The following is a 26,146-nucleotide window of genomic DNA, read 5'->3' on the forward strand; positions in this document are numbered from 1 at the left end:
TTGAAATATCCACAGACTTTTCAGTAGTGTTTAATTCAAGTTTAGTTGCAGTGGCCATGGGAGGTTTTGCAGATGTGTAATCCATTATATCAAACTTCTTTAAAAGATCATAGATGTATTTAGTTTGACTGATGAATATTCCATCACTAACTTGCTTAACTTGTAAACCAAGAAAGTAAGTTAGTTCTCCCATCATTCTCATTTCATACTTACTTTGCATCAATTTGGAAAACTTTTTACAAAGATTTTGATCTGTAGAGCCAAATATAATATCATCTACATAAATTTAAACAAGTATACTAGAGCCATTAACATTTCTAAAGAATAAAATTTTATCAACTGTACCTCTTGTGAAGTGATTTTCCAAAAGAAATTTTGATAAAGTGTCATACCAGGCTCTAGGTGCCTGCTTCAATCCATAAAGTGTTTTCAAATGATAGTAAACATATTCTGGAAAATTTGGATCTTCAAAATCAGGAGGCTGACCGGCATAGACTTCATCTTCCAAATCTCCATTCAGAAAGGCACTTATGACATCCATTTGATAGACCTTGAAATTGGCATGGGCTGCATAGGCTAAGAAAATTTTTATGGCTTCAAGTCTTGCAACAGGATCAAAAGTTTCATCAAAATCTATTCCTTCTTGTTGACAATAGCCTTTAGCAACCAATCTAGCTTTGTTCCTGATCACTATGCCATTTTCATCCATCTTGTTTCTGAATACCCACTAGGTGTCAATTGGATTCTTTCCTTTAGGTTTGGGTACCAGCTTCTATACCTTGTTTCTTTCAAACTAGTTTAGCTCCTCCTGCATAGCTAAAATCCAATCAGGATCTAACAAAGCTTCTTCTCCCTTCTTTGGTTCTTCCTTAGAAAGGAAGCTGTTATATAGATATTCTTCTTGAGTTGCTCTCCTTGTTTGAACTCTAGAAGATACATAACCAATGATGAGCTCAAAAGGGTGATCTTTAGTCCATTTTATTTGTAGAGGTAGATTAGCTCTAGATGAAGAGGCCGCACTATTTTCTTGATGTGTGACTGAGTTTTGATTATGAGAAACTCCCCCTGATTTTGTGAATCTTTGATTTGAGAAAGGGGTACTTTCTATAGGTGATCTATTCTGACTCTCAGCTTCTCTCATTGTTCCGACGGATGATGCACTTTGTATCTCGACGGATGAAGCTGATTGTCTCCCGACGGATAAGGCAGATTGTCTCCCGACGGATGAAGCATTTTGTAACTCGACAGATGTTGAATTATGTGCTTCATTAGTTGTAGATTTTTCTGCATTATCCTTAGTCACTATTTCTTGATCACTTTCATCATCACTGTCATCACTAACCATCTCCACTTTATCAAACTTGAGGCTTTCATGGAAATCTCCATCTTGCAGTCCTGTACTGATTCCATAACAGTGTTGGTTCTTAGATTGTAGACTCTATTTGCTTTTCCCACATCATATCCAACAAAAATTCTTTCATCTGCTTTAGCATCAAACTTTCCATGTTGATCAGTTTGATTCCTTAAGATATAACATTTGCAGCCAAAGACATGAAGAAAATTTAGAGTTGGCTTCCTATTCTTGAATAATTGGTAGGGTGTCATGCACTTTTCTTGATTAACCAAAGAGATATTTTGAGTGTAGCAAGTAGTATTCACAGCTTCAGCCCAAAAATATGTTGGTAACTTTGATTCTTCAAGCATTGTTCTTGCAGTTTCAATAAGAGATATGTTCTTCCTTTCCACTACTCTATTTTGTTGTAGAGTTCTTGCTACAAAAAATTCATGCATAATCCCATTCTCTTCATAAAATGATCTCATCACAGAATTCTTGAACTCAGTTCCATTGTCACTCCTCTTCTTACTTTAAAGTCGGGATAATTGTTGACTTGCCTTATATAATTGGTGATGATTTTACTAGCCTCATCTTTGGACTTTAGAAAATATATCCAAGAGAACTTTGAAAAATCATCCACAATTACTAGGCAAAATCGTTTTCTTGAGATGGACAACACATTGACTGGTCCAAACAAGTCCATGTGTAACAATTGCAAAGGTTCTTCAATTATTGAATCAAGCTTCTTTCTGAATGATGTTTTGATCTGCTTTCCTTTCTGAAAGGCATCACACAATCCATCCTTAGTAAACTCCACTTGAGGAATACCTCTAACCAGTTCTTTCTTGACAAGCTCATTCATGGTCTTGAAGTTTGGATGGGACAGCTTCTTGTGCCATAGTCAACTTTCATCTTGACTTGTTTTACTGAGAAGACAAGTGACTGATTATGCATTTGATGAGTTGAAGTCAACTAGGTACACATTTCCTTTTCTCACTCCATTGAGAACCACTTTGTTGTTCTTTATGTTTGTCACAACACAGGCTTCTGAATTGAAAGTAATTGAGTTGCCCTTATCACAAACCTGGCTGATACTCAACAAATTATGCTTGAGACCGTCCACTAGGGCAACCTCTTCAATGGTGACATTATCTTTTGAAATTAAGCTATATCCCACAGTATAACCTTTGTTGTCATCTCCAAAAGTAATACTTAGGTCAGTTCTTTCCTTGAACTCAGTGAGTAGGGTAGAATCTCCAGCCATATGCCTTGAGCAACCACTATCCAGATACCAAAGATTCTTTCTGTCTCCCTACACACATCAAAATCAAATCAAGTTGATTTTGGTACTCAAGTTTCCTTGGGTCCTACCTTGTTAGCTTTCTTCTTTGGTTTCTTAGGTTTGATCTCATTTGACTGGGGAATTTCTGATTCATCCTTAGTCATCTGAGTTGGACCTTTGAAACCAGTCATTAAAACAGAATTATCATGCAAATTTTGATTAACAAGAAAAGGCATGCTATTTGCAAATATGTTATTCCAGTAAGGCGTGCTAAATGGAATTTGAGGCATACTGAATGCATCATAATAAGGATTAGGTGCAAATAGCATATTAGCAAATTGTGCATTCATATTATGAGTAGACATAGCATTTATAGGCATGGTAGGCATGGCAGGCATGTTGGGAAAAGAAGAGGGTGCAAACAGGGGAGTAGGCATAGTAAGTTTGTAATTAACAGACGAATGATTAACACTACCACACTTAACACAGATTTTTCTTGGTGGATATTTATCAGGTATGTAATTGTTATGTTTGTTAATTCCTACTTTCCCATTTCTATTGTTTTTCTTTTTAGCTTCTGTTTTAACCTCAATCTTTTCTAATATGTCATTCAATTGCTTGATGGACAGATGACCAACATTTACTCTCTTTTATTTCCTGACTTGACTAGATTCTCCTGGAATATAGTTTTTAGAAACTGATCCTTATTTCTTATTTAATTTAGCTAGCTTAGCTTTGCTAACTGGTTTATTTACAGCCGACGGATGTGGCTCCTTGTCACTCGACGGATAATCCTTTTAATTATTCGACGGATGATTTTCATCATCAGTCGAGTCCAAATCTGTCAACAATACTTCAACCAAATTGGACTCAAGCTTCTCTTTACTCTTCTTCCAGGCTGCATCACAAAAGGACTCAATACCTTGAACTTTAGTGATTTTAGCATGAACATCTCTGGATGATTTTCATGTCTTAATCACTTCATGTTCTCGTTCAAACTGCTTCTTTAAAATCTCTTCTTTCTTCAAGGACTCTGTTAATTCATCCTTAGCAATCTTACACTCAATTCTCAATTTCTCAAATTCAATAAACAGAGACTCTGACACATTATTCCTCTCACTTAAAAACAAATTGTTTTCTTTAATTCTAGCATTTTCCTTAGTGAGAGACTTAAGTGTAACACGCATGTGATATAATTCTGTAGACATGTCATTAATTGCATCATTACACTCAGCTTTAGATAAATATGATAGGTTAGTGGTGATTACCTGATTGCGTGATGAACTTGTTTCTGTTTTATCAGATTTGGCCATTAGGGCTAGATTGACATAGCTTGTTTCTTCATCTTCATCCAATCCATCTGCAGTCTAGTCATTCTCATGTGTGATGAAAGCCCTTTCCTTTTGCTTGAGCAACTCAAAGTATTTCTGTTTATAATCAATAGGCTCAAATTTCTTTTTGCTGGAATCAGACTTTCTACATTCACTAGCAAAATGACCCGCTAAGCCACATTTGAAACACTTGAATTTTGACTTATCAGGCATGTTTCTGTTTGGCTTGGCTGCTCCAAAATTCTTCTTGAATTTGAGCTTGGAAAATCTTCTGTATAAGAATGCTAGATGTTCATCAATGTCATCCATGTCATCTTGGCTCAATTGATCTTCATTTTCAGCTACCAGCCCTTTACCCTTGCTTTCACAGACCTTTGATGTAGACTCAACAGCTTCTACCTTCATCTCTTTCTCCTTCTCTAACTCAGCAACCAGTGCTATGGACCCTCCTTTCTTCCTTCCTTTCTCCATCCTCTCATCTAGCTCTATTTCAAACTCATAGGTTTTCAGGATGCCATACAGTCTCTCTAAGATGAACTCCTTGTAATCCTGTGAATTTCTCAATGAGACTGTCATTGGCTTCTACTCCTTTGAAAGAGATCTAAGGAACTTAAGGTTGGAGTCTTTTGTTTGATAGACTCTTCCATGCAACTTCAGAGCATTTAGTATCTTTTGAAATCTAATAAATATATCAGTGAGAGACTCCCTTTCTTCACAGTGAAAATGCTCATATTGCTGAATCAGTAGCTGCATCTTATTCTCCCTTACTTGCTCAGTACCATCACAAATAATCTAGATTGTGTCCCAAACCTCTTTGGTTGTTTTACAGTTAATGATGTTATCAAACATATCACCATCAACTCCATTGAACAATATATTCATGTCCTTCTTGTCTTTCCTGACTTGTTCAATGTCAGGATCTGACCATTCATGCCTAGGTTTTAGAACGATGGTTCATTGCCAGTTGCAGCTCTCATTGGTACATGAGGACCTCTCTCTATGCAGTCCACATAGGCCTCATCTTGAGAAAGAAGATGCAGGTGCATCTTCACCTTCCAGTGGTGATAGTTGTCTTTGTCTAGAAATGGAATCTTCACTCCAACATCCTTTTTTTCATCTTGTTGTTTGTTGTGATCTTTATACTCTTTGTTCTTCAAGAGCTTGCTCTGATACCAATTGTTATTCCCTAACAATACAACAAGAATTACAGAAGGGGGGTTGAATGTAATTTTGGCTACTTTTTCAAATTTAAAGAATGTTCTAACTTGATAAATATAACAGTGTTTGATTAGCAATGGTGCGGAATAAAAGAGTGATAGGAATCAAAATACTAAGTAATAAAAACACAAACTTTTAAAACTTTTTGGTGGATTTGAAAGTATCCATCAGATATATATATATATATATATTAAATTGAGAACTCTGTGAAGTGTTGAATAGCTCACAGTTGCTTACAAGTTTGAACAATTAAACTACAGAGAAATGCTTACAGAATACAGCTTGATATGTTTCTCTAAAAAATAAGTTTGCCTAGTTAATTGTTCTACTTGCTACACTTGATTTATATATCACCAAGTTTACATGACAATAAGACAAGATAATAAAACAAAATATATCTAGTCTAACTCCATGCTACTTCATTACTCCATTCCAGCATCTTTGAATATCTTCACAATTGCATGAAAATGGTAATGCTTCTTTGTTCTCAAATTCCTGCTTAACAGGCTGCCACATTCCTTTTTCAAACATCCAACCCATGTGACTGTGTTGCCACTGTCAACAGCTATTTGAATTTGATCATCCATCGGGACTATGCTTTGTCATCCGTCGGGAGCTTTGTTGATCATCCGTCGGGAGTCTTGTAGATCATCCGTCGGGAGTCTATTTACCACTTGGCTCTATTTCACTTATACAGAATTACAAGACATCTCATATTTACAATTAATCAACATATTCTGCATATCAATCTAGTAGTCAACATGACTTACAGAACCCTAAGCAATCTACTTGACTAATACATGTTTACAGAAATGTGCTACAGTTCTTATTTGTTACATAAGCTACTCACTCGATGGATGTCAATTTGTCATCCGTCGGGACTATATTTGATCATCCATCGAGTGCTACAAAATTCACTAAGTTAAATCTACTAAGGTGTTTTGTTTAACTTATCATCAAATTCACAACATATTCCTAACAAATGTAAATCACTAATCCGAGATAAATCAAATTAATATTAGACCAAGTATAATTCGTATCCTATTTTTGTAAAATAAAAAATTAAATTTTATTTAAAACATAATTTTTTTTAATATACTTAGAATTTTCAATAAAACTATATCGTTCAATCAGTAATATTGCTTTTTTCAAATATCTTTTATAGAGTTATAGTTAATCGATTAAGTAATCATCATGTTAAAATAATAGTTTTTTAAGGTGCAAACATAATGGATACAATATATTTTTACCCTCAATAAAATAATAAGTTCATTATAATAATATTTCCCTTTTACCAATGTTATCACTTTAAATAAGTTTAAATATACTAAAAAAGTTATGAACATATATGTTTACTTATATAATTATTTTGAAGTCATCTCATTTAAAGTTTTAAATGAACAAAAATTAAGAATTGAATTTAAATATTTTTCTCAAATCATGTAATTTTAAAAAAAATATGTACAATCTGTGCATGGCACGGGTTTTAAGATAATTACTTATAAAAAAGATAGGTTCATATCATTTTTTAACAAATAATAAGTTTAAAATTATCCGTATAATCAAAATAAAGTAGTTTGGATTTACAAGTAAGAAAAAATATTAGGTTTTTCATTTTATACCAGACAATGATATTCGAAATACAATGATATTCGAAATAGACAAGATTATATATTCCAAACCGATAATTTTTAATCTGTACTGTATTTGACGGAAGTATGACTTAATTTAATTTTTATCTACATTGTAATATTAATTTAATCAAAATTTAGAAAAAATTTAACGCCGCTTAAATAACTAAGACTTCCAAGTCAAAAACAGCTATAACAATATTTTTTTATCACCTGCAAACGAATTTTACCCTTCAAATCATAAATAATTAGCCAGATAGCTTCAAGGTTATTACATACATATTTATCTCTAACATAAATTAGAGAAAAACATGTATCCAGCCTTGCGCCAAGTCATTATGTTCGCAATCGGCCTTGCAACGAGGCATTACGTTCAAACAGAGTTTTGTTTTCCAGATAAATCTACAATGTTTTACAGGATATCCTCTTAGGAACCTTTTTCAAGCAAAACCAAACAAACGTGAAACATAGCAGTTACACATGGGAAAGTTTAGTCATTTGTTGAAAACAGAAGGCAGAAGGAGCCGATATACCACTAAATATTTACTGGTTAATTTACTGGGTTCAGAGGCCCTTTCCCCCACCACAGTTCGAGTTAATACATTTCAAGGGAAAATTGGGAGAATACGGGCGAACGGAACTTATGATGGTAAGGCACTTAATATGGGGACATTATATGACCCCGTGCTTTCCAGTTGATTTCTATCATCCTGGAGAACAAGCACTTGCAGTGTACCTGATTCTCTTAACCAGGCAGCTACTACTGGACCTGAGGATATGTATCTACCAATATTGCATTTTGCCAACTGAAAGGGTGCACCTATGCCAACCAGAAGCGCCTCAATTGCTGGTTTAAGGGTAGCATCACCTTGTACCTTACTATGCTTACCCCATCCAGTTAAGATGCTGCACAAACAAAAATAAGAGAGTGTGACTGCTTCGGCTCTATCTATAAAACAGTGACACAATCTGAAATCTTTTCACATGAAACTACCTCAGGAGTTTTGGCAACTCGTGGCCTTCAAACACAATAGAACGTATGTTCAGCAACCACGCATGAACCATTGCCCGTGCTGCACCAGATGACATTAAATGCAAATCTAAGCATGAAGTAGACCAAGTATTCTCCCAAACTTGTCTGCGCTTGCCTTCAAGAACAACAAGTTCTGCCCCTCGTTTCTGATATAAAAACATCTGTGAGGCAACATCTAATGCAAAATCCAGAATTTACAAGCATGATAACATAAAGCTATTTTATTGAATTTGATACCAAGGCCGGTTCAAATTTGAGCTTTAATGACCAGGCCTGCTTGACACAAGTGACAATTCACAGAGAAAACTAGGGAAAAAAGTCAGGTGGATATTAAATATTAAACATAGAATGTAATGTTCTGATTTACAGAGTCTGACTAGTCTCTCGTAAATAAGAATCGTTACGTATGAACCATGCACCAAACACAGCATACAAAAGTCCATGTCTGTGTGCTTAATACACATATTCCTAATGCTGGCATGGTTAAAAAGTAGTTCCTTAATTCTGATACAACATGCGAGTTTTTGACAAATTGGAACTTTTTTATTTTTATTTTTTGGCTATATACAAAATTAAGCAAACAAAATAATACTGGTTGGACAATTGAAGAAACAATATTAGAGATGCAATGAAATAAATTAATGGGTGAGACTTGCAAGAGATCAGAGATGTATGCTGGATCAACAGACCAAAATTCACCTGTCCAAAATGCCATAGCATGTCCGTCAAAGCATTATAAAAGGCAGATGCAGTTGGTGAGTCCATCTGCATCACATCATCAAAAAGTGATAGAGCTTGGACCCAAACATTCTCTCTATGGCCCATGAGAAGTCCATGTGCTACACCATATACATGATTATCAAATAAACGAAGTTCTTCCAGTAACAGAGAAGCTTCTTTAAAGGAACTACAACGGCTGAAAATAACAATAAACAGAACTGAGATTATCATTATTTACTAAAATTGTGTTGAAAATACATGCAATATATAACATATTAATACTAGTATCCTAAATGAAAAAAAAAAAGATGTTTAATGGATGTCATTCTATGTCCACCTGCAAAAACATCATTCAACATAATCTAACTTGGATTATACAAAAAATGATAATTACACCATTGAACCTAATGTAAATAAATATGAGAATGATTGGACGCATATCTCCACCCGAGATGAACCCAGAATGTTCTAAATTTTGCTGAATGAGTTTATACTTATACCAACTTACATAAGAACGGATCGTACAGTATAAAAATAATATTCAGGCACAAAATAACAAACCAAATGGGAAATACGGCATAAAAGCAACAATAAGAAGAGATGGAATGAAATGTTTAGTGCTTAGCGGCTTACATACAAAACAGTTCACAATGCAGGAAAAGAGATCCAGATTGACAAAAATGGTAGTTAAAAACAGGAAAAAAGATAATAAAATAACCTCAATTCTTTGTTAATAAGTTAAGGAGGAGGTGGTATGGCCTTCATTCTATTGAAATCACAAGAACTTAAATTACGAAAATAATGTATAGATCGAGCATACAAGCATACCTGCATGCATTTAAAATGGCTGAAAATGTCACAACATTTGGCTTTATTTTCAGCTCATGCATCTTCTGAAAAACTCCCAACACACAGCTAATCTCCTCATTACTGCCTTTGTTGTCTTTCATTCCTCGACGGGAGCCTCCACCAGCTAACTGTTCAAAAACTTTTACGATCCTATCTTCCTCCACAACTTCACCCTTGAATTTAGAACCGTTCTCGTGGGCCATCAAATCTGAGGATTCAAGTTGTGAATCAACATCTGGACAAATTTCAGTAGAAGCTGACTGACCAAAGGCATTGATTATAGAATTGTAAGTGACAACATTTGGTTGAATCCCTTTCTTGGTCATCTCGTCAAGTAACAATGCAGAAGATTCCACTAGTCCTTTCTTACAAAGGGCATCAATGAGTTTACTATAAAATACGACATCAGCTTTAAGACCATCATTCCTAAACTCTTTATACACTTTCATAGCTTCTTGATATAAACCACCTTTTGAGTAGACACTAATCAATGTTGAGTAAGTCAATAAATTCGGAGAAAGTTTATCTGCTCTCATCATCTGAAAAAGTTCTTTAACTTTATCGAACATCCCTTGTTTTCCAAATCCATCTAAAAGTGCATTGTAAGTTACAACATCCTTCTTAATTCCCATACTCTCCATCTCATTGCCTACACTTAATGCCTCCTCAAATCTACCAAGACTAGCATAAATAGCAAGCAGGGTGTTGTAAGAAACTCTATCAAGTTTAATACCAGCATATTTCATCTCATTAAATAAGCTAAGTGCCCTGTCTAATCTTCCTGCCTTCGCACAACCACGAATCATGGTACTATAAGTTACCTCGTTAGGCAAAATGTTCTTAGCAGGCATCTCCGACATAATCCCAAAAGCCATTTCCAAGTGACCACCATTACAAGCAACATCAAGAAGAGTATTATACGTATATATATCTTGATCAATCCCTCTATCAATCATCTCACTAAACAACTTCTTTGCAATATCCCACAACCCTCCACCACTACAAGCAGCAAGCAAAGAATTATACGTAATCCGATCAGGCTGCACCCCATTACTCCACATATCATCAAAAATCTCCGAAGCCCTTTTAAAATCCGCACCCCCTTTCCCACAAGCATTAATCAAGGCATTATAAGTAACCAAATTAGGCTTTAACCCCGATTTTTTCATAGTCTCAAATAATCGAATAGCTTCATCACAATACCCACTCTTACCATAAGCACTAATCAAAGCAGAATAAGCATAAACAGTATTACCATACCCTTCATTCAAAGCAATCTCGAATACTTTCTCAGCTAAATCAACCTTTCCCAACCTCCCAAGAATGCTAATCATAGAACTAGCTAATTTACCCTGATCATTTCTCCGTTTTTCGCGTTTAACAGCAAATTCAAAACACTTAATAGCCATAGAATACTCACCTCTATTGCCAAGCTCCCTGAGCAAAAATGTATAATCATCAGTCCCACAAAACTTATTTTCGAAACTTTTCAAAATACTTTCGATACAATCCTCATCACCACTACACCTAATAGCTTCCTGTAAAGCTTCCTCCGCAATTGAAGTATGTCGACTAGCATTGGCAGTCTTCTGCCTCCCAAAATGCATTTTCGAGACATATCGAGTCGATCTTCGACCCGAAAAATCAGAAGCTGCTAGCCCAGATGATGATTTTGCAGAACTGAAAGAAGGGAAATTAGGCCTGGGTGAGTTTTGAATATGAGGAGGAGCTGGGGCTGAAATATTTCTTGGGTTTGCTTGAAAACGTTGATGATGATGATTGATAGAGACTCTTGGGGCTGAAAAGATTGGATTTTGATGATTTGGGGCTGTAAAGATTGGGTTTTGATGATGGTGGTGATGATTGTTTGGTGGTTGGTGTTGATGGGGTTGAAGATTTCTATGGTTTTGATAGGGTTTAGCAGTGGTGAGAGTGTATGGCGGAGTAGGAGTAGCCATTGAAATCTTCAAATTCACCAAAAGGGTATGCAAATTGACAAAAAGGGTTTATCAACCTTTAAGAATCTTGGGTGATTCTTAAAAAAAGATGAGCTTTTTAGCCAATATTTGGGTGAATCTTGGAAAAAGATGAAATTGACCAAAAGGGGTTTTCAATCATGAAAAAAGGTGAGATTTTTAGGCAATTCTTGGGAGAATCTTGGAAAAAGATGTGATTTTTAGCCAAGTTTAGGGGTTGGTAAGAAGGTTTGAAGGGGAAGAAGAAGAAGAGATAGTCATAAAGATAAGATTTTTTTGCCCACAGCAGGGTTCACTGTAGACTCATTTTTAGTCTCCTCTTTAGTCTTCCACTTCTGCAGTTGTGTATCTATAATTACACATACATACAGAAATACAAAAATCTTGGAAGAAGAGAAGAGAGTATAGAGAAAGGAGAATAGGGGGGGCAGATGGATTTGGGAACATCAATTTTCAGACATTGATATTTTCAACCACTCAGTCTCTCTACAAGTCGTAGTACTCGCAAGGTCATTTGATGTTTTATCTGTTTGTGATGTTGTGTAACTTTGTGTGTATATTTAGGGTTGATTTGGCAGTAGATTGAATTTCACCGAAAATACCGGATAAAGTTAATTTTGTACGTATATTTTTCTCGTTAGTCACGGCTGTTTTGATGACTAGAGCACGAGGCAGCTAGCTACTTCATGTTTTTGGTTTTCTCAATTTGGATACAACTAAACAAGTTGAAGTTGTGCACGCCTTCATATATTTTTTCTATTTTTCGTATATTTTATGTTTGTAGACTTGTTGTACTACTGTGACAAAGATTTGACACTTTGAGAAGAGATTCGCTTCAACTTTTGTGATTTCAAAGTTATACTCTCTTGGTGCATCACGTAGGACATTTATTTTAAGATAAATATAACATATATATTTATTAATTTTATATATTTTAAGATAAACAAAAATTATAGTTTTTTAATTTTTTAAAAAAATTATTATTTGAATAAAAATAAAATATTTAGAAAAAATTATGAAAAAATATAGAACTATATACGTGATGGATGAGACGGAGAGAGTCTAAAACAGATTAAGTGTGCATTCGGAGGAACTAGGGATTTTTGTTCGCGCTACGCGCGCTCATTAAATTTATTTTTTATAAATAAAAAATAAATTATATAATTCTATTTAAATATTTTGTTATTAATATATAATTAATTTATTTAGAGAGGTGTTGATATTTTGTTTCTGTTTCATTTTCTATTATTCATTTTTTCAGTCAATAAATATTGTTTACACAATTTTTTCAGTTATAAATATTGTTTTAGCGATTTTTTCAGTTAATCAATATTTTTTCACGTATATATTTTTCTACATATATTTCTTAAAAAATATGAATTTGAAATCAATTTTTATCAATTATTCCTTTATCTGTATTTTTATATAAATATTTTAAATATAAAAAAATTGTTCAATATTACTCGGCGTCGCCTTACGGCGACACCTCGCATTTTAAAATTTGGAAAATTAAGAAAATGAAAGTACTCAATATAAGTTATTTTAAAACAGTTGAATTGAAAACTACAGTGTTACATTTTTACCTATATTGCTTAAACATGTGAATTCGAAATCATTTTTTATCGATTACTCTCTATCTGTATTTCTATATATATAACTTAAATATAAAAAATTAGTGAAATATTACTCGGCGTCACCGGCGACGCCTCGCAATTTAAAATTTGAAAAATTAAAAGATATAATACTCATATAAGTTATTTTAATATTGTTCAATTGAAAACCGCAATATTTTACCTAGATACATATACAAAACATAAAAATTAGTGCATTTAAATAAAAGTCAATATTCTGCTAAAGGAAACTTTTTATTCAAAAGTATTTTAATATTATTGCGACGCCTCGTAGTTTAAATATTATACAATTAAAATATTTCTTTTATCAACACATATCCATATCAATGCTCTATAATTTGCAAAATTACATAACATTACATTTACATTTTATTTGAGGTATAACCCACTCCTGAATGTATAAAATATATGAATTATAATATAAATATGTTATTTTTTAATTTACCGCATATAATTATCATAATAAAAGAAATTGAAGTAGAATTCATGTTAGTAATACCATATTTTTTAAATATTAAATAAATTAAGAAATTATGATTGTGATTTTTCAAAAGGTATAATTTATCGTTAGTCTTTTTCTTTATAAAAACTCTATAGCAATGGTGATTACATAAATAAAGCATAAAAATCAGAGTCCCATCATTAATTTATTCTAAATATTATTATATTATCCATGCGCAATGATAATTTATTAAAAACTTAATATTTTCTTTTTTAATCACTAATTTACTCGTATAATTTGTACGGTAAACCTAATAATGTCATATTTTCTTAAAAGGGAAGCACAACGCTGTTGAAATTTAAAACTGTAATGGCTACGTTGAAAATGGGGAAATAAAATTATAACTTCCATGCCAACAAAATTCATCTTTATTGTGACAATTTTCTGCTTTTTTTAAAAATTTTGGAGGCTTTCATTAATTTATTCATATTAGAGATTTCAAAATCAAATACATATAGACCTTGTTCACATTATAACTTTATTAGTTAAATAGAATAAAAAATATGGATATAATACTGAAATTTTTATTTGCATACTATTGTAATTTTGAGAAAATTAAAAATGGATAGACTTGTAATTTCTCTTTTTAAAAAGGAAAATAAACTTGTAATTTGTTATACTTATTCAAAATTATTTAAAAAATGAAAATATTTTAATATCCAAATTTGAAATAGGTAAGAGTACATGTATTTTTGTAAACACAATTTTTATGTAAGAATTTTTACAATTACAAATATATAAATATGACTCAAATAGGTAAACTTTTGACTAAAACAACATAAAAGATACAAAAAATCAACATAAAAATACAAAAAATCAATATAAAAATCTTGCCAACTTACTAAAAGATACTACAGGCATCAAGAACCAATTAAATTAAATATTAAAAGCATCCTGACTCTTTTATTATTTATGATTTGTATCATGAACAATATGAACTGTACCACGTAGAGGTTATCCAATTCTTCAAGAAAATCCTACATAATATTGTAGCATTTCAAGCATCCATAAGAGATGTTCGAATGACACTAACTCAATAATATCATTACCATATTTACTCACTTTTACTTCTTTAATTTTTAGTTAGATCACTCAACAAAAAACTTGGATTTTACAGCATATTGTTGTATTGAGCACTTGCATATATCTACCAACTTCCCTGCATCAGCTACAACCTCCGGTGCTGCTACAGTAGTTGTAACCACAACTACCACTTCACTCCTATCAGTACATACCAAAATAGTATGAATTTGTGATAAAAAAAATAGTATGATTTTTTATCTTTGCAAGTTTATCAGACGTAACTAGCAACCATTTTCTTAATATGAGTCAACTCAACCTACAAGAAATAAAGTTTCAGATATATGACAAAAGAACAGTTAGGTATCAAACAACTAAATAAAACTAAAAATCTGATCATCTGAAAATACAGTTGGACATAGTTTAAAGTATCGTTATAAGTTCCTGAAAAATATATATTATCATAAGCATGCTTCATTTTTGTCATTCATCATTATCTTGATGCCTATAGCGAAACCATAAGCATGTTTACATAATCTATTACTATTATATGGCCATTTTCAATTTCATATGGAATCTCCCTAAAATTATCCTCCAATCATAATTTTAGCAATGATGTTGCACTGTCAATGCTAGATGGAATGCTTTCATTTAGCTAATTAATGATCAGATCAAGAACATACGCACCTTGTAGTTCACCTAAAATTGCAGGAATTGAACAAAATTAAAAGTTCCTGGATATATTCAAGAACAGTATTATACTCAAGTTTCAGATGCTAGATGAAATTTCTACTAAAGTTGCAAGAATTTAAGCTCTCCCGTTTAGTATGCAACTTCACCAGACTAATAGCCGAAAAAATCAAATCTCAAAGTTTCTCATATTAGAAATACAATTCAAAAATTCATTGGATAGTAAATTTTATCCTTAATGAAGAGAATTGCACAAACTAAACTTTTGCATTGATCATAGAAGTTTTCCAGAAAAAAGATTGCCTTAAAATCTTGTGATATAAATATTATTTAATGTAGTTTGGTAGTTTTCCATTGAAACTGTTTTTTTCATGCTCACAGCTCTGAAATCATTCCAACCCGGAATTCTCCAGGTGTGTTGAACATGAAGGAAAAGTATTTGGGATTAGACCAGTGATAATATTTTTTGTAATCAAAATAATATGCAATGTTCTGCATTAAGAAGAAGCTGATCAGGTATGAAATGAAATAGACTATTGTAACATAGATCAATCACCTGCAAGTTATTGAACTGGGAAAAATATGAGAAATGGCCCAATAAAGTTTTTATTCGCCCGGTGATAATTTGTGAAGAAACTCTAACTGATAGATTAAATTGTGGTGCAGCTCCAGATAGTCTTAGTCGCCTCTTTTTCACTTTATGCAACACCTTCGGTGTTATGATAGAATTACCAAATGCATTAACTTATTTGCAGCACCACGCAAATCAAGTTTGACATCAACTTTCATAATATATCAAACACTCTTAAAAAAAATCACTTGATATCAAGATATACGAAACAAAAGTTAAAATGAAACTAAATAATCACACACTCAAACTGCTTCCAGTTGTGGGTTAATTACTGAAAAGAAATGTAACACTTTTTTACATATTCTTACATCATAATGCATAAGATTAAACTAAGCGAAATATGTTCAGAACTAAAAAATCAATATAATATAGGTATAAATATGATATTTCTAATTAATAGTTTCTACACGAAACATTTCCTAGCATACAATAAAATAAAAGTTATGAATCTGATTAGGTGCATGCAATTCATCAAATGTGTGCACATAAATACTATTTTCTAATGAATTATTCACATCTCTTATACATTTAAAAGAATAACCCGAAAATATCAATAAAGTCTTAAGATGGTAGGTGTCCTAGATAGCTTTCGATATCCACATACATGCTATTGTCACAAGATGATTGCTCTATCTTAAGTAAATATAAAATTCTTATGTAAACAGTAAATGAATAAAAAACACATCAATCAAAATAGAGGCTTCCTAGAAAAAAATTCTCAGTCAAACAAAAGGTTTCCTATAATATTCTAAGACGTTTCTCATTGTCGTAGACATTAATCGTCTACATTTTCTTTTCAGCAGATGCAGACTCAATGGAGGCCTATAAATCATATTATCAAAAAAAATTGAGATCCACAATGAAAGAAAAATCTTGTAGGTAGTGAAAATAAGTGTAAATAGTTTTTCGCACTATATTAATCCTTATCGCGACAGAATTATAAATTACATCAAACTTATCCTATTTTGAATTTAAGCCTCACCGGCCTTTAAGGAATAATCACTTAAATTACTTAAATTACTTAAATTCTAAACAAAGATAATTGGTTATAGACTTCTAAACTAAATGTCTGTAAAGTTTGGAAATTTTTATATTTAAAAAGTAGTTAGAATCTAAATAGTGGTAGCTATTTCTAAAATTCTGAAATTTTCATAATTTTTGTCCGATATTGGATTAGTGTTCATGTAAACTTAAGTTTAGAATTGGTTAATTAACAAATAAGTAAATTTTGATAATTATTAAAATTAAATTGAAATAGTTGCAGCCTTAAAACTGACTTGAACACACGCAATCTTCATGATTATTTGTATTATACTAATGTCATAAACAAAACTCAATGCAAAAATTAGTACAACATGATCACTCAATATTGACTTTGCTATTATTATTGAGTTTTCTAATGTTAGTTAATTTTGGAAAAATAGCCAAGAAATTGAAAAATGCATACTATATATCTTTATTCAGAAATTTTTTTGAATAAAAGTTTAGCATTTATATTTTTACTCAAAAAATATGTAGATATGTTTTCTTTAAACTTAAATCACTTAAGCCACTTTCATTTGAAAAAAGGAAATATTTGAATTGTATAAATATATTATCCATGTACAGTGTATTAAAAAATAATTATTATTGATTGAAAACAAAATATTTTCATTTTTATTTTAATTAACATTAATTTATTGATATTTTGTATAGTATGCATAGTAATGTCATATTTTCTTAAAAAGTGAAGCTCAGTGTTCAACAAAATTCGTCATTATTGTTTACAATCTCTCCTCTTTTTAAATAATTTAAATTATACAATTCTACGTAAATATTTTGTTGTCTATTAATTCAATTGAGAGAGAGTTATTGATATTTCTTCCCATTTCATTTTTTCGGCTGATAAATATTGTTTACGCGGTTATATTAGTTTATAAATATTGTTTACACGATTATTTTAGTTGATAAATATTTTTATGTGGATATAAATATTAAACACATTAAATAAATGAGCTCAAACTCAATTTTTGTTAATTACTCCTCTAATGGCATTAATCTATATAAAACTTTAATATAAAAAATAAGTTCAATATTACTTGCCGTCAAATTACAACGGCCCATGCAATTTAAATTTTTGAAAATTGAAAAATGTAAATATTAAACATTAGTTATTTTAATATATGTCAAATTTAAAATTACAGTGTTGCACAAACATGAAAATTAGAGCATTAAAATACGTCCACTATCATGCTAAATGAAAAGTTTGATTCAAAAATTTATTTCAATATTACTCGGCGGCGTCTTAGACGCGTTATAGTTTAAATACTATAAAATTAGAATATTTATTTTCTCAACAAAATTCTATACCAAATGCTCTATAAAAATTAATACTTAACGTTGTTTTAACATCATATTTGAGATGGATCATAGAATATAAACTAATTAGAAAATAAAGTAAAAAAATAGAATTCATGTTAGTGATACAACATGATTTAAATATAAAATATCAATTTTTTTAGAAAGACAAATATATATTTTCTTTTTTTTTAAGTATTTATTGTGCTGGAAATTTACAAATATAAATTTTCTAACGCACAATAGCATGAAATTTTTACAAATTATTAGAGCGATTTTTTAAAATTCAAAAGTTATAATTTATCATTAATTTTCTTTTTTAAAAAATGTATAGAAAGGTGATTACAAATAAAAGTATAAAACTCCGACTATGATATTGGCTTTTATGTTTTACACTTAAATAGAATAAAAACATATATGTATAGTAATAATATGTTCAATTTTTTTTTTAATAAAAGTTTAGCATTCATATTTTTTTCAAAAAAATTATTTTTTTAAAAATAAATATGTAAATATATTTTCTTTACACCTTGTTAAAACGGAGGGAGAATTAGAATTCAATATAAGTATATTATCGATGCTAATCAATAAAGATAATTTATTGAAATCATAACATTTACATTCTCATTTAAATTAGCATTAATTTGATCAATATGATTTGATAACGTAATAATGTCATACTTTGTTTAAAGGTGAAATTCGTGACCATCAAAATTATCATTATTTTTAACCATATTTCTTTTTTAAATTTTTGAAGATTTTCATTAATTCATTCAATATTTGAGATTAATATAAAAATATAATAGACTACAAAGTCAGTATTACATAAGGTTACATAAGTTATCCGCACTTCTCATACTTTTATATTGCAATTTTATCTTAATAATATTTTTATGTACATCTTTTGAATGAGATAATAATTTTATTAGTTATATATAATGAAAAGTATGCATATAAACTAAATTTATTATTTATATACTATGATAGTCATATATTGATTTTTTCACGAAAATGTAAAAATGAATACACTTTTACTTTGGCTTGTTAACAAAAAAAAATAAACTTGTAATTTGTTATACTTATACAAAATTATTTGATAAAAGAAAGATTATTGTACATCCATACCTCATTATATTAACCTTATTATGAGCCCTGATTTTAAAATTTAAATTATTGACTTTTATGCTAATATTGTAAATATAATACCTTTCAAATTTCAATATCAAAATTACTCTTAAATTTCATGAATATTTTTTGCTAAATATTTTGATTAAAAAATTAATAATATTTACATAGCAAGAAATGAAAAAATAATAATTAAAATTTTAACAAATTAATCTCTAGATTATAGAATTTTTAAAATTCAAAGTTTAGAGTGGAGTTCAAATTTAGCATTTAAAATCATCGAAAATATTGCAATATAAATATTATAAAATAAAATAAAACTTCAAAATACATATTGGGAAAAATAATATTACCTCAAAATCAATAGGAATTATAACATTAACACAAGTCCATCAATTTAAAGACATAGATGCAGTTATTAATCTTCGATTTTACTGAGAACTTTCACATCTTTTTGCAAGATACACGTTTTCAGCTACAAATCTGAAAAATTCACCATTTTAAAACTTGTTAGTTCAAAATATTTAAAATCATATACAATAAAACTAAGTTATACCAAAGTAACAACAATGAATTAAAAGAACACATAATGAACAAATCATGAAGTAACAAAAAAATCAGAAAATTGGGTACATAAAAATGGGAGTGTGAAAAATTAATTTAAGATAGCACTCCTTATATAGGAAAAAAGGGTCTCAAGTAGTCTCAACTACCGAGAAGTGCAACTTGCAATATTGTTCTTTAAAAAAATATGAATACAAATCAACTTTACTAACAGTGTAAAGAAAGAATACGAATTTCACCTTCTTTACTATGTTTCTTTTTTCCTTTATCGTGATGCTTGACATGGTATCTCCATTATGATAGCATAATTAGAAAATAAATTGCAAATCAAGATATAATTTCAAAATTATAAGTACCAACGACGGATGTGAAAAAAAATATGAGGATAAACATATATTAGCATAAAATTTAGACAAAAAACACACAATTTGTATAATAAAAACACATACCTCCGTTCACAATTTAAAACAATTAAATTCACAAAACTTATTGCACAAAATACGTATCTACTCTAAAACACATACAAACAATTAAAACAAATACAAAGAGTTGAAATTCTCTAAGAATTTTATTCAAACAGTTGGTCTACGAAACTTTTGTATGATTAAAAGTGAGAATTCTTGTGATTACTTTTTATCTCGCATTCATCATCCTGTAAAACATGAAAATCAAACGAAATCCGATTAAAATTTGCATGTAACCTGCAAAAAATAGAGAGAGATGAATGAGATTCTGAGATTTGAAAATTTTGAGAAGAAAACTAATTGATTATACGTGTGTTTGAATTTGTGTATGTGTATATATCAATCTAATCTATCTCAACTGAATGCACAAATCAAGCAAGATATAAATTAGTGATAGTTTCTATAAATAAGTAATTTGAGATTCAAAATTTAAAAATATTACAAATAAAGGAGTATTGGTTAACAAATAATGAGTGATATGAGAAAATCATGGTAATATCTTAATTTAAATTTGAATTTCAAAAATATCCTTATGAGAAAATCATGCATGATATGATTTTTTTTTAAAATTATTTTCCATAGATAGATTGATTTGTAATTAAGATAGGTCAATTGAAACTAATTGGATAGTGCATGGATATACCAAAATATATGAGTAAATTAAGGAGTAGTAATTAAGATATATAGATGATGATGATGGTCGGAGTGAAATCAGAAATCCTCAATAATATTTTGATAAATATTAAAACATTTGTTAATTTAATTAAATAGTTAACAGAACAATTAGCTGTCGGTTATATCTGCCTTGTGTTCCTCTCATTTCTCTAACACTGTGCTTCCCAAATTTATATAAAAATAAAATAAAAAAGTGGAAACTTTATAGATTTTAATTTATTACTGAAAAAATAGCTTTTAAGATGAATAGAAAGGTTGGAAATTAGGTGAGAAATTTTTTAAATAGTTACACCTAAAGTTTTATTTCAAAAAGTTAGGAAAGACAAGAAAATAACATATTTTCCATTTTCTTTCACTTCCGTAATCCTCCTTCCTTTTTTAGTTGTCAAATGTAACTTTGAACTAGTCAAATAGATCAAAATTTAATCAAAATTTATTAATATTTTATAATTAAATAAAATAGAAAAATTACATCACCAAAAGTAAATTTAATCTACTTTAATCTTTAATTTTAATTTTTTTAATAATATTTAATATTTGATCAAAATTTACTTAATTTAAATTTTATAAAAAAAATATGACAGGGACTCGGCCTAAATGAAAGCCAAACAATTGAACTTTGGACTTATGGATAATGGGTCAAAACTATTGGACTTATGTTAGATTGAAGGTAATACATTAAACCCGATGAGTTGAATGATCAAACCTGATGAATTGACCGAATTCAAAAATCAGTTCGATAAAATATAAATCGGTTAATCACTAATTTTCAAGATATATAAATATGTCATTGTCTCTTTTTGTTAAATGTTTTTCCTGTCTTTGTTACATACAAAAGAATTAAAATTTTCATATAAATCTCCGATGATAAACTTTCATTTAATACATTATTTCTATATTAATGGAACTAGGATAAACTTCTTCATTTGGCCTCCTTTTATCTAAAGACTACTTTTTCACCGAGAATTGTGCCGCCAAGTGCGATTCAAAATAATTGTAAATTATTCGATCAACATAAACAATTACAAAAACGTCCTATGCATTTGCGTTAAAAAAAATGTTTGCAACTCCCTTAAGGTCATAAGTATGAGCATCTGATTTGTAAAGTTTCTTGAGTAGGGCTTTGGAACCACAGGGTGGAAGTGACAAGCTAAAGTGCACATGATCTACACCATTGAGTGTTGCCCATTCTTCCAATTTCTTGCATTTCTAATTCTCACACACTTTGTTTTGGCTTTGCTAGTACTTAAGAGTTATATTTGAAAGAAAACATTGCATAAATTTAAAACAGAGCCTGTAATCTGCAAATCACTGCATCTCGTACTTGTTCGTGCAACATACAAAAGTAAATCAAAAGAACAAACTGTTATTAAAAAGCTGCTTAGTTAAGATCCAACAAGAAGTTGAAGTTTGCATAATTCACTTGGTAAAAGCTTGACACTCGCCAGTAGGATCCTCACCTGCTTTGCGCTTACGAGTCGTTTTCTTCAACATACTCTGCATAATCTCATCAAGTCTCGCCTCTCTGTTTTCCTTCACATGCCACAGCTTTGCAACAGGATAGCGTCCACTCGGATTATGTTTATTTATTTCCTCCAAGCCTATCTTAACTGCCATGAAAACCAAAAATCCCATTTCCTTCTTTAGTTTCTTCAGCTCTACATCGTTATCGTCCACTATCTCCTGCATACATCATCCACTAATCTCAAAAAACTACTATGAAGTATTACTATCTAGAATTATGCAAATCAGTGTTTTGGAGAAACATACTTTCGAAATTCCATTGATTGCCACTTTCCTTAATTTTTTCCTGACAACGTGTGCACATCTCGGTAGCTTTCATTATCGTCGATTCATTGGACAATTTGGCTGATTGTCTTCTCGTAAAAATGCTAATGAAGGGCGCGATGTCTATCTCTCCTATAAGTTTGATCTCTATGCCGCACTCTTCACTAAAATTTTCAGGCAGATTCTATCAAAACAGCAAAACGAATTACTACAACATATCAAACCATCAACATACCTCTCACTATAAATAATTAAAAATCAAAGGAAAATACCGAAATAAGCAGGCTTTTAGCTGCTCCATTCTCTTCCTTCAGCTTAAAATTCTCCACAGTCAGGGCATTGATAATGGAGTCCTGATACTCAGTATGTTCTCTGCCTGCAGCTTCCGACCCGTTCTACATGCCAGAATCAAGATTTTAAAACATCCGGGGCTAAAATGCATAATTATAAAAATGTACACCTTATCTTTAAATCAAGATGGCCAGGGCTGAAAAAAACTATTAATTATGTTCATCAAAATCCACTTACTACTAGGATTGAAAAAAAAAAGGTAAAAGAAACATAATAAACCTTTTCCTGATCAATAAGCCTGACAATCTTGGAAGCAGAACCTTGTAGCTCCAGGCATGCACGGTGGAGCGCACTCGAACAGCCATTTTTCTGGAAATAACACAAATTAGGACCCATCGAATCCACACAAGTCGTTTTTAACTTATAAGTTACTTGTAACGTAAACAAGCCAAAGAGCCAGGTACATTAACAAACTACCATTGGATATTTTTACAACAAATACTACTGGAATTATAACTAAAATTTAAACAGTCATGGATAACTGATATTATGAACTTACATTAGCAGAAGATGATGACTGTGACATTGCTATGATTGGCCAAGGAGTAGCTTGGACACAAAATATTAAGAGAGGGGGGGGGGGGTTAATTTATACTAACGGGGTTTGTGTTTATTAGAGTTTGGTAGCTCCTTGTTTTTCGTTTTCACGTTACCTTTTATAAGGAGCACCAAATCAGGATCAATTAACTGATTGAAGTATCAAATTAAATCAAATTCAAAATTCAAAATTGTGAATCCCTAATCAACTGGCTTGTGTTTATCTTAACTTGCATTTGACATTTTTCATTTTCAAATTTTTCATTTTCAAAAGTTGTTCCCTCCTGAAAACGTTACACTGTGTTTCAGAACTAATGAAAGAAAAAAAAAGAATGAAAAATGAGTTACTTTCTTTTCTCTCTAAATTCTTTCAAAAATGAGAAAAAAAAAATTGGGGACAAATATATAAGTATCTTTTTTATAAAACTTTAGAGATCTTTTCTTTTCTTCCTTAAATTTTTTTTGGGAACAAGCTGAAGAAATTAAATTGTAATTTTTTTCTTTTTTCTAGCAAAAATGTTTCCAGTGAAGAAATATTATAGTTTCACTAAACAGAAAGATTACTTGTTTATCTTCCTGTAAGGCTGTTGCTGCGTAGCTTCTAGAAGTTATTTGAATTGTTGTATACAAATTTCAATTAATTTTGAATTAATTTTACCAAGGCAATTTTTTTTATCATTCACCCAATATTTTATTTGGTGCACACTATTTCAAATTATATAGGTTATATCCTCTTTACCTATATTTTTTTTCTGTCATTTGGACCGTGGAATATTTCAAACCACGATTTAATTATTATATATAAATGTTATGATATAACAGCCTGCACCTCTGAACCATTAAGTCTAAATCGAAAACTAAAATAAAATACAATTTCTTGATCAAAAATCTCATTACAAAGGTAATGATCACCGCACTTCCGAACAATAAATCCTAAAATCGAAATCAAAATACAATACAATAATTAATCCAAATTTCTACTACAAAGGTATTATTACGAAAGCGTAGCTCAAATCGGAAGCCCAAAAGTCAATCGACTCCAATACTAAGTTCTTGAACTCCAATATTATCCAACTAGAATGTTAGACGAAACCTGAAATATTAAAATAATGTGTTACAAAACCTAGCAAGTACAAATTGACTAACTATATTATCGAAATCAATGAGTATTTTAATAAAACGATTTTTCTCAAAACAATAATAATTTTATAAAATAAATCCAATCCAAAGTTTTATATATTAAAATTGGGAATTTAAAACAGAACATAGTATATTTTATAACAGATCGGAATATAATAAAACAGAACGAAACGATAATTTTTATAAATACCATAGACTTAATATACGACATCTAATTCTTATTCTTATTATTATTTACCACACTTTACCAGTGGTCGACATCTAAAGTTCAATATTTACGCGCACTTAATATATATCTAAAGTTGCACACTCGTGCGCCTACTAAGGGTAAATTACGAACGAGTTCAAAAACGTAGAGACCAGGATTCTAAAAATTCTGGAATCTTATTCTTATATAGTTCGAAACAAAATTCTTATATCTTATACGGAATTCGAAATTCACAATATGAAAATCTTTTCAGAAAATAATAGTAAGTCAAAGTGTACTTACCTTAAAACCTGACCAGATCTGAATTTACTCTTTTTGACCCTCTAAACGACGTTTTCTTGAAAAATACGAAAGTTGTAGAGAACGAAGAGACCTTTCCTAAAACTCCAGAATCAACGAATTCCAACTTACGATGAATTCTCTACAATTTTTACAAGACTGCTGATTTTTATGGCTAAAAGCCTTACGGATTTTAATAATTAAAACGAGAAAGACGAATATGATGTATTTATAACGATACAAAACCCTATATCTTATACTGCAAATTATCCATATTAGAATCTGATCCAAAATTTAGGCTCATTAATCTAATTCAGTTCTAAATTCTAGTCCTTATCTAATTTTAATACTTTTTATTCTATTATTGAATTATTAATCAAATTCTAAAAATTAAGGGATATTACATAGGATACCAAAAAGCATTTCATAAAACATTCCAAATAACTTATTTGTCAGTTAAATTCATAAATATTTCTTAATATTATTTTAAGTATTCAATAGATAAAAGTATAGTTCTCTCCAATGTTGTGAGAGTTTGTTTTTCTCTTCAACCTGTTTCACCAGGTTTGTGAGAGGCTAATGGCACGATATCAAAATCTCGACGAACAACTGGCTGATCTTAACATAGAGGAGGAGGAAAACGGAGATTTTATGTTCAATGGGGACGTGGAGGAGCAAGTTAACAGATACGAATTATGTCTTGTGGGGAGGTTCCTAACATAGAAGAATATTAATGCTCGGGCCATGACGTCTAAAATGGCAGACATTTGGAAGCCAACGATGGGGATTAATAACAAAGAGATTGATTCTGGCATTTTCTTATTTCAA

The 26,146-nt window shown here is 30.6% G+C and overlaps 2 protein-coding genes across 2 annotated transcripts; both read right to left on the minus strand.

The window, feature by feature from the left end:
• Positions 1–7,165: 7,165 nt before the first annotated feature.
• Positions 7,166–11,919, minus strand: LOC141692734 (pentatricopeptide repeat-containing protein GUN1, chloroplastic). Its single transcript, XM_074497666.1, has 4 exons — positions 9,380–11,919; positions 8,531–8,747; positions 7,793–7,977; positions 7,166–7,704 (listed from the first exon to the last, which is right to left on the minus strand). Exons 1-4 carry the CDS (start codon positions 11,356–11,358, stop codon positions 7,440–7,442), a joined length of 2,646 nt encoding a protein of 881 aa, XP_074353767.1. The 5' UTR covers positions 11,359–11,919; the 3' UTR covers positions 7,166–7,439.
• A 10,064-nt stretch (positions 11,920–21,983) lies between these two features.
• Positions 21,984–23,754, minus strand: LOC141693389 (uncharacterized). The gene is made up of 5 exons (XM_074498486.1): positions 23,654–23,754; positions 23,374–23,463; positions 23,076–23,198; positions 22,786–22,987; positions 21,984–22,698 (listed from the first exon to the last, which is right to left on the minus strand). Exons 1-5 carry the CDS (start codon positions 23,678–23,680, stop codon positions 22,682–22,684), a joined length of 459 nt encoding a protein of 152 aa, XP_074354587.1. The 5' UTR covers positions 23,681–23,754; the 3' UTR covers positions 21,984–22,681.
• Positions 23,755–26,146: the final 2,392 nt, after the last annotated feature.

This window comes from Apium graveolens, chromosome 10 (genome assembly GCF_009905375.1).
Source record: "Apium graveolens cultivar Ventura chromosome 10, ASM990537v1, whole genome shotgun sequence".
Lineage (NCBI taxonomy): Eukaryota > Viridiplantae > Streptophyta > Magnoliopsida > Apiales > Apiaceae > Apium > Apium graveolens.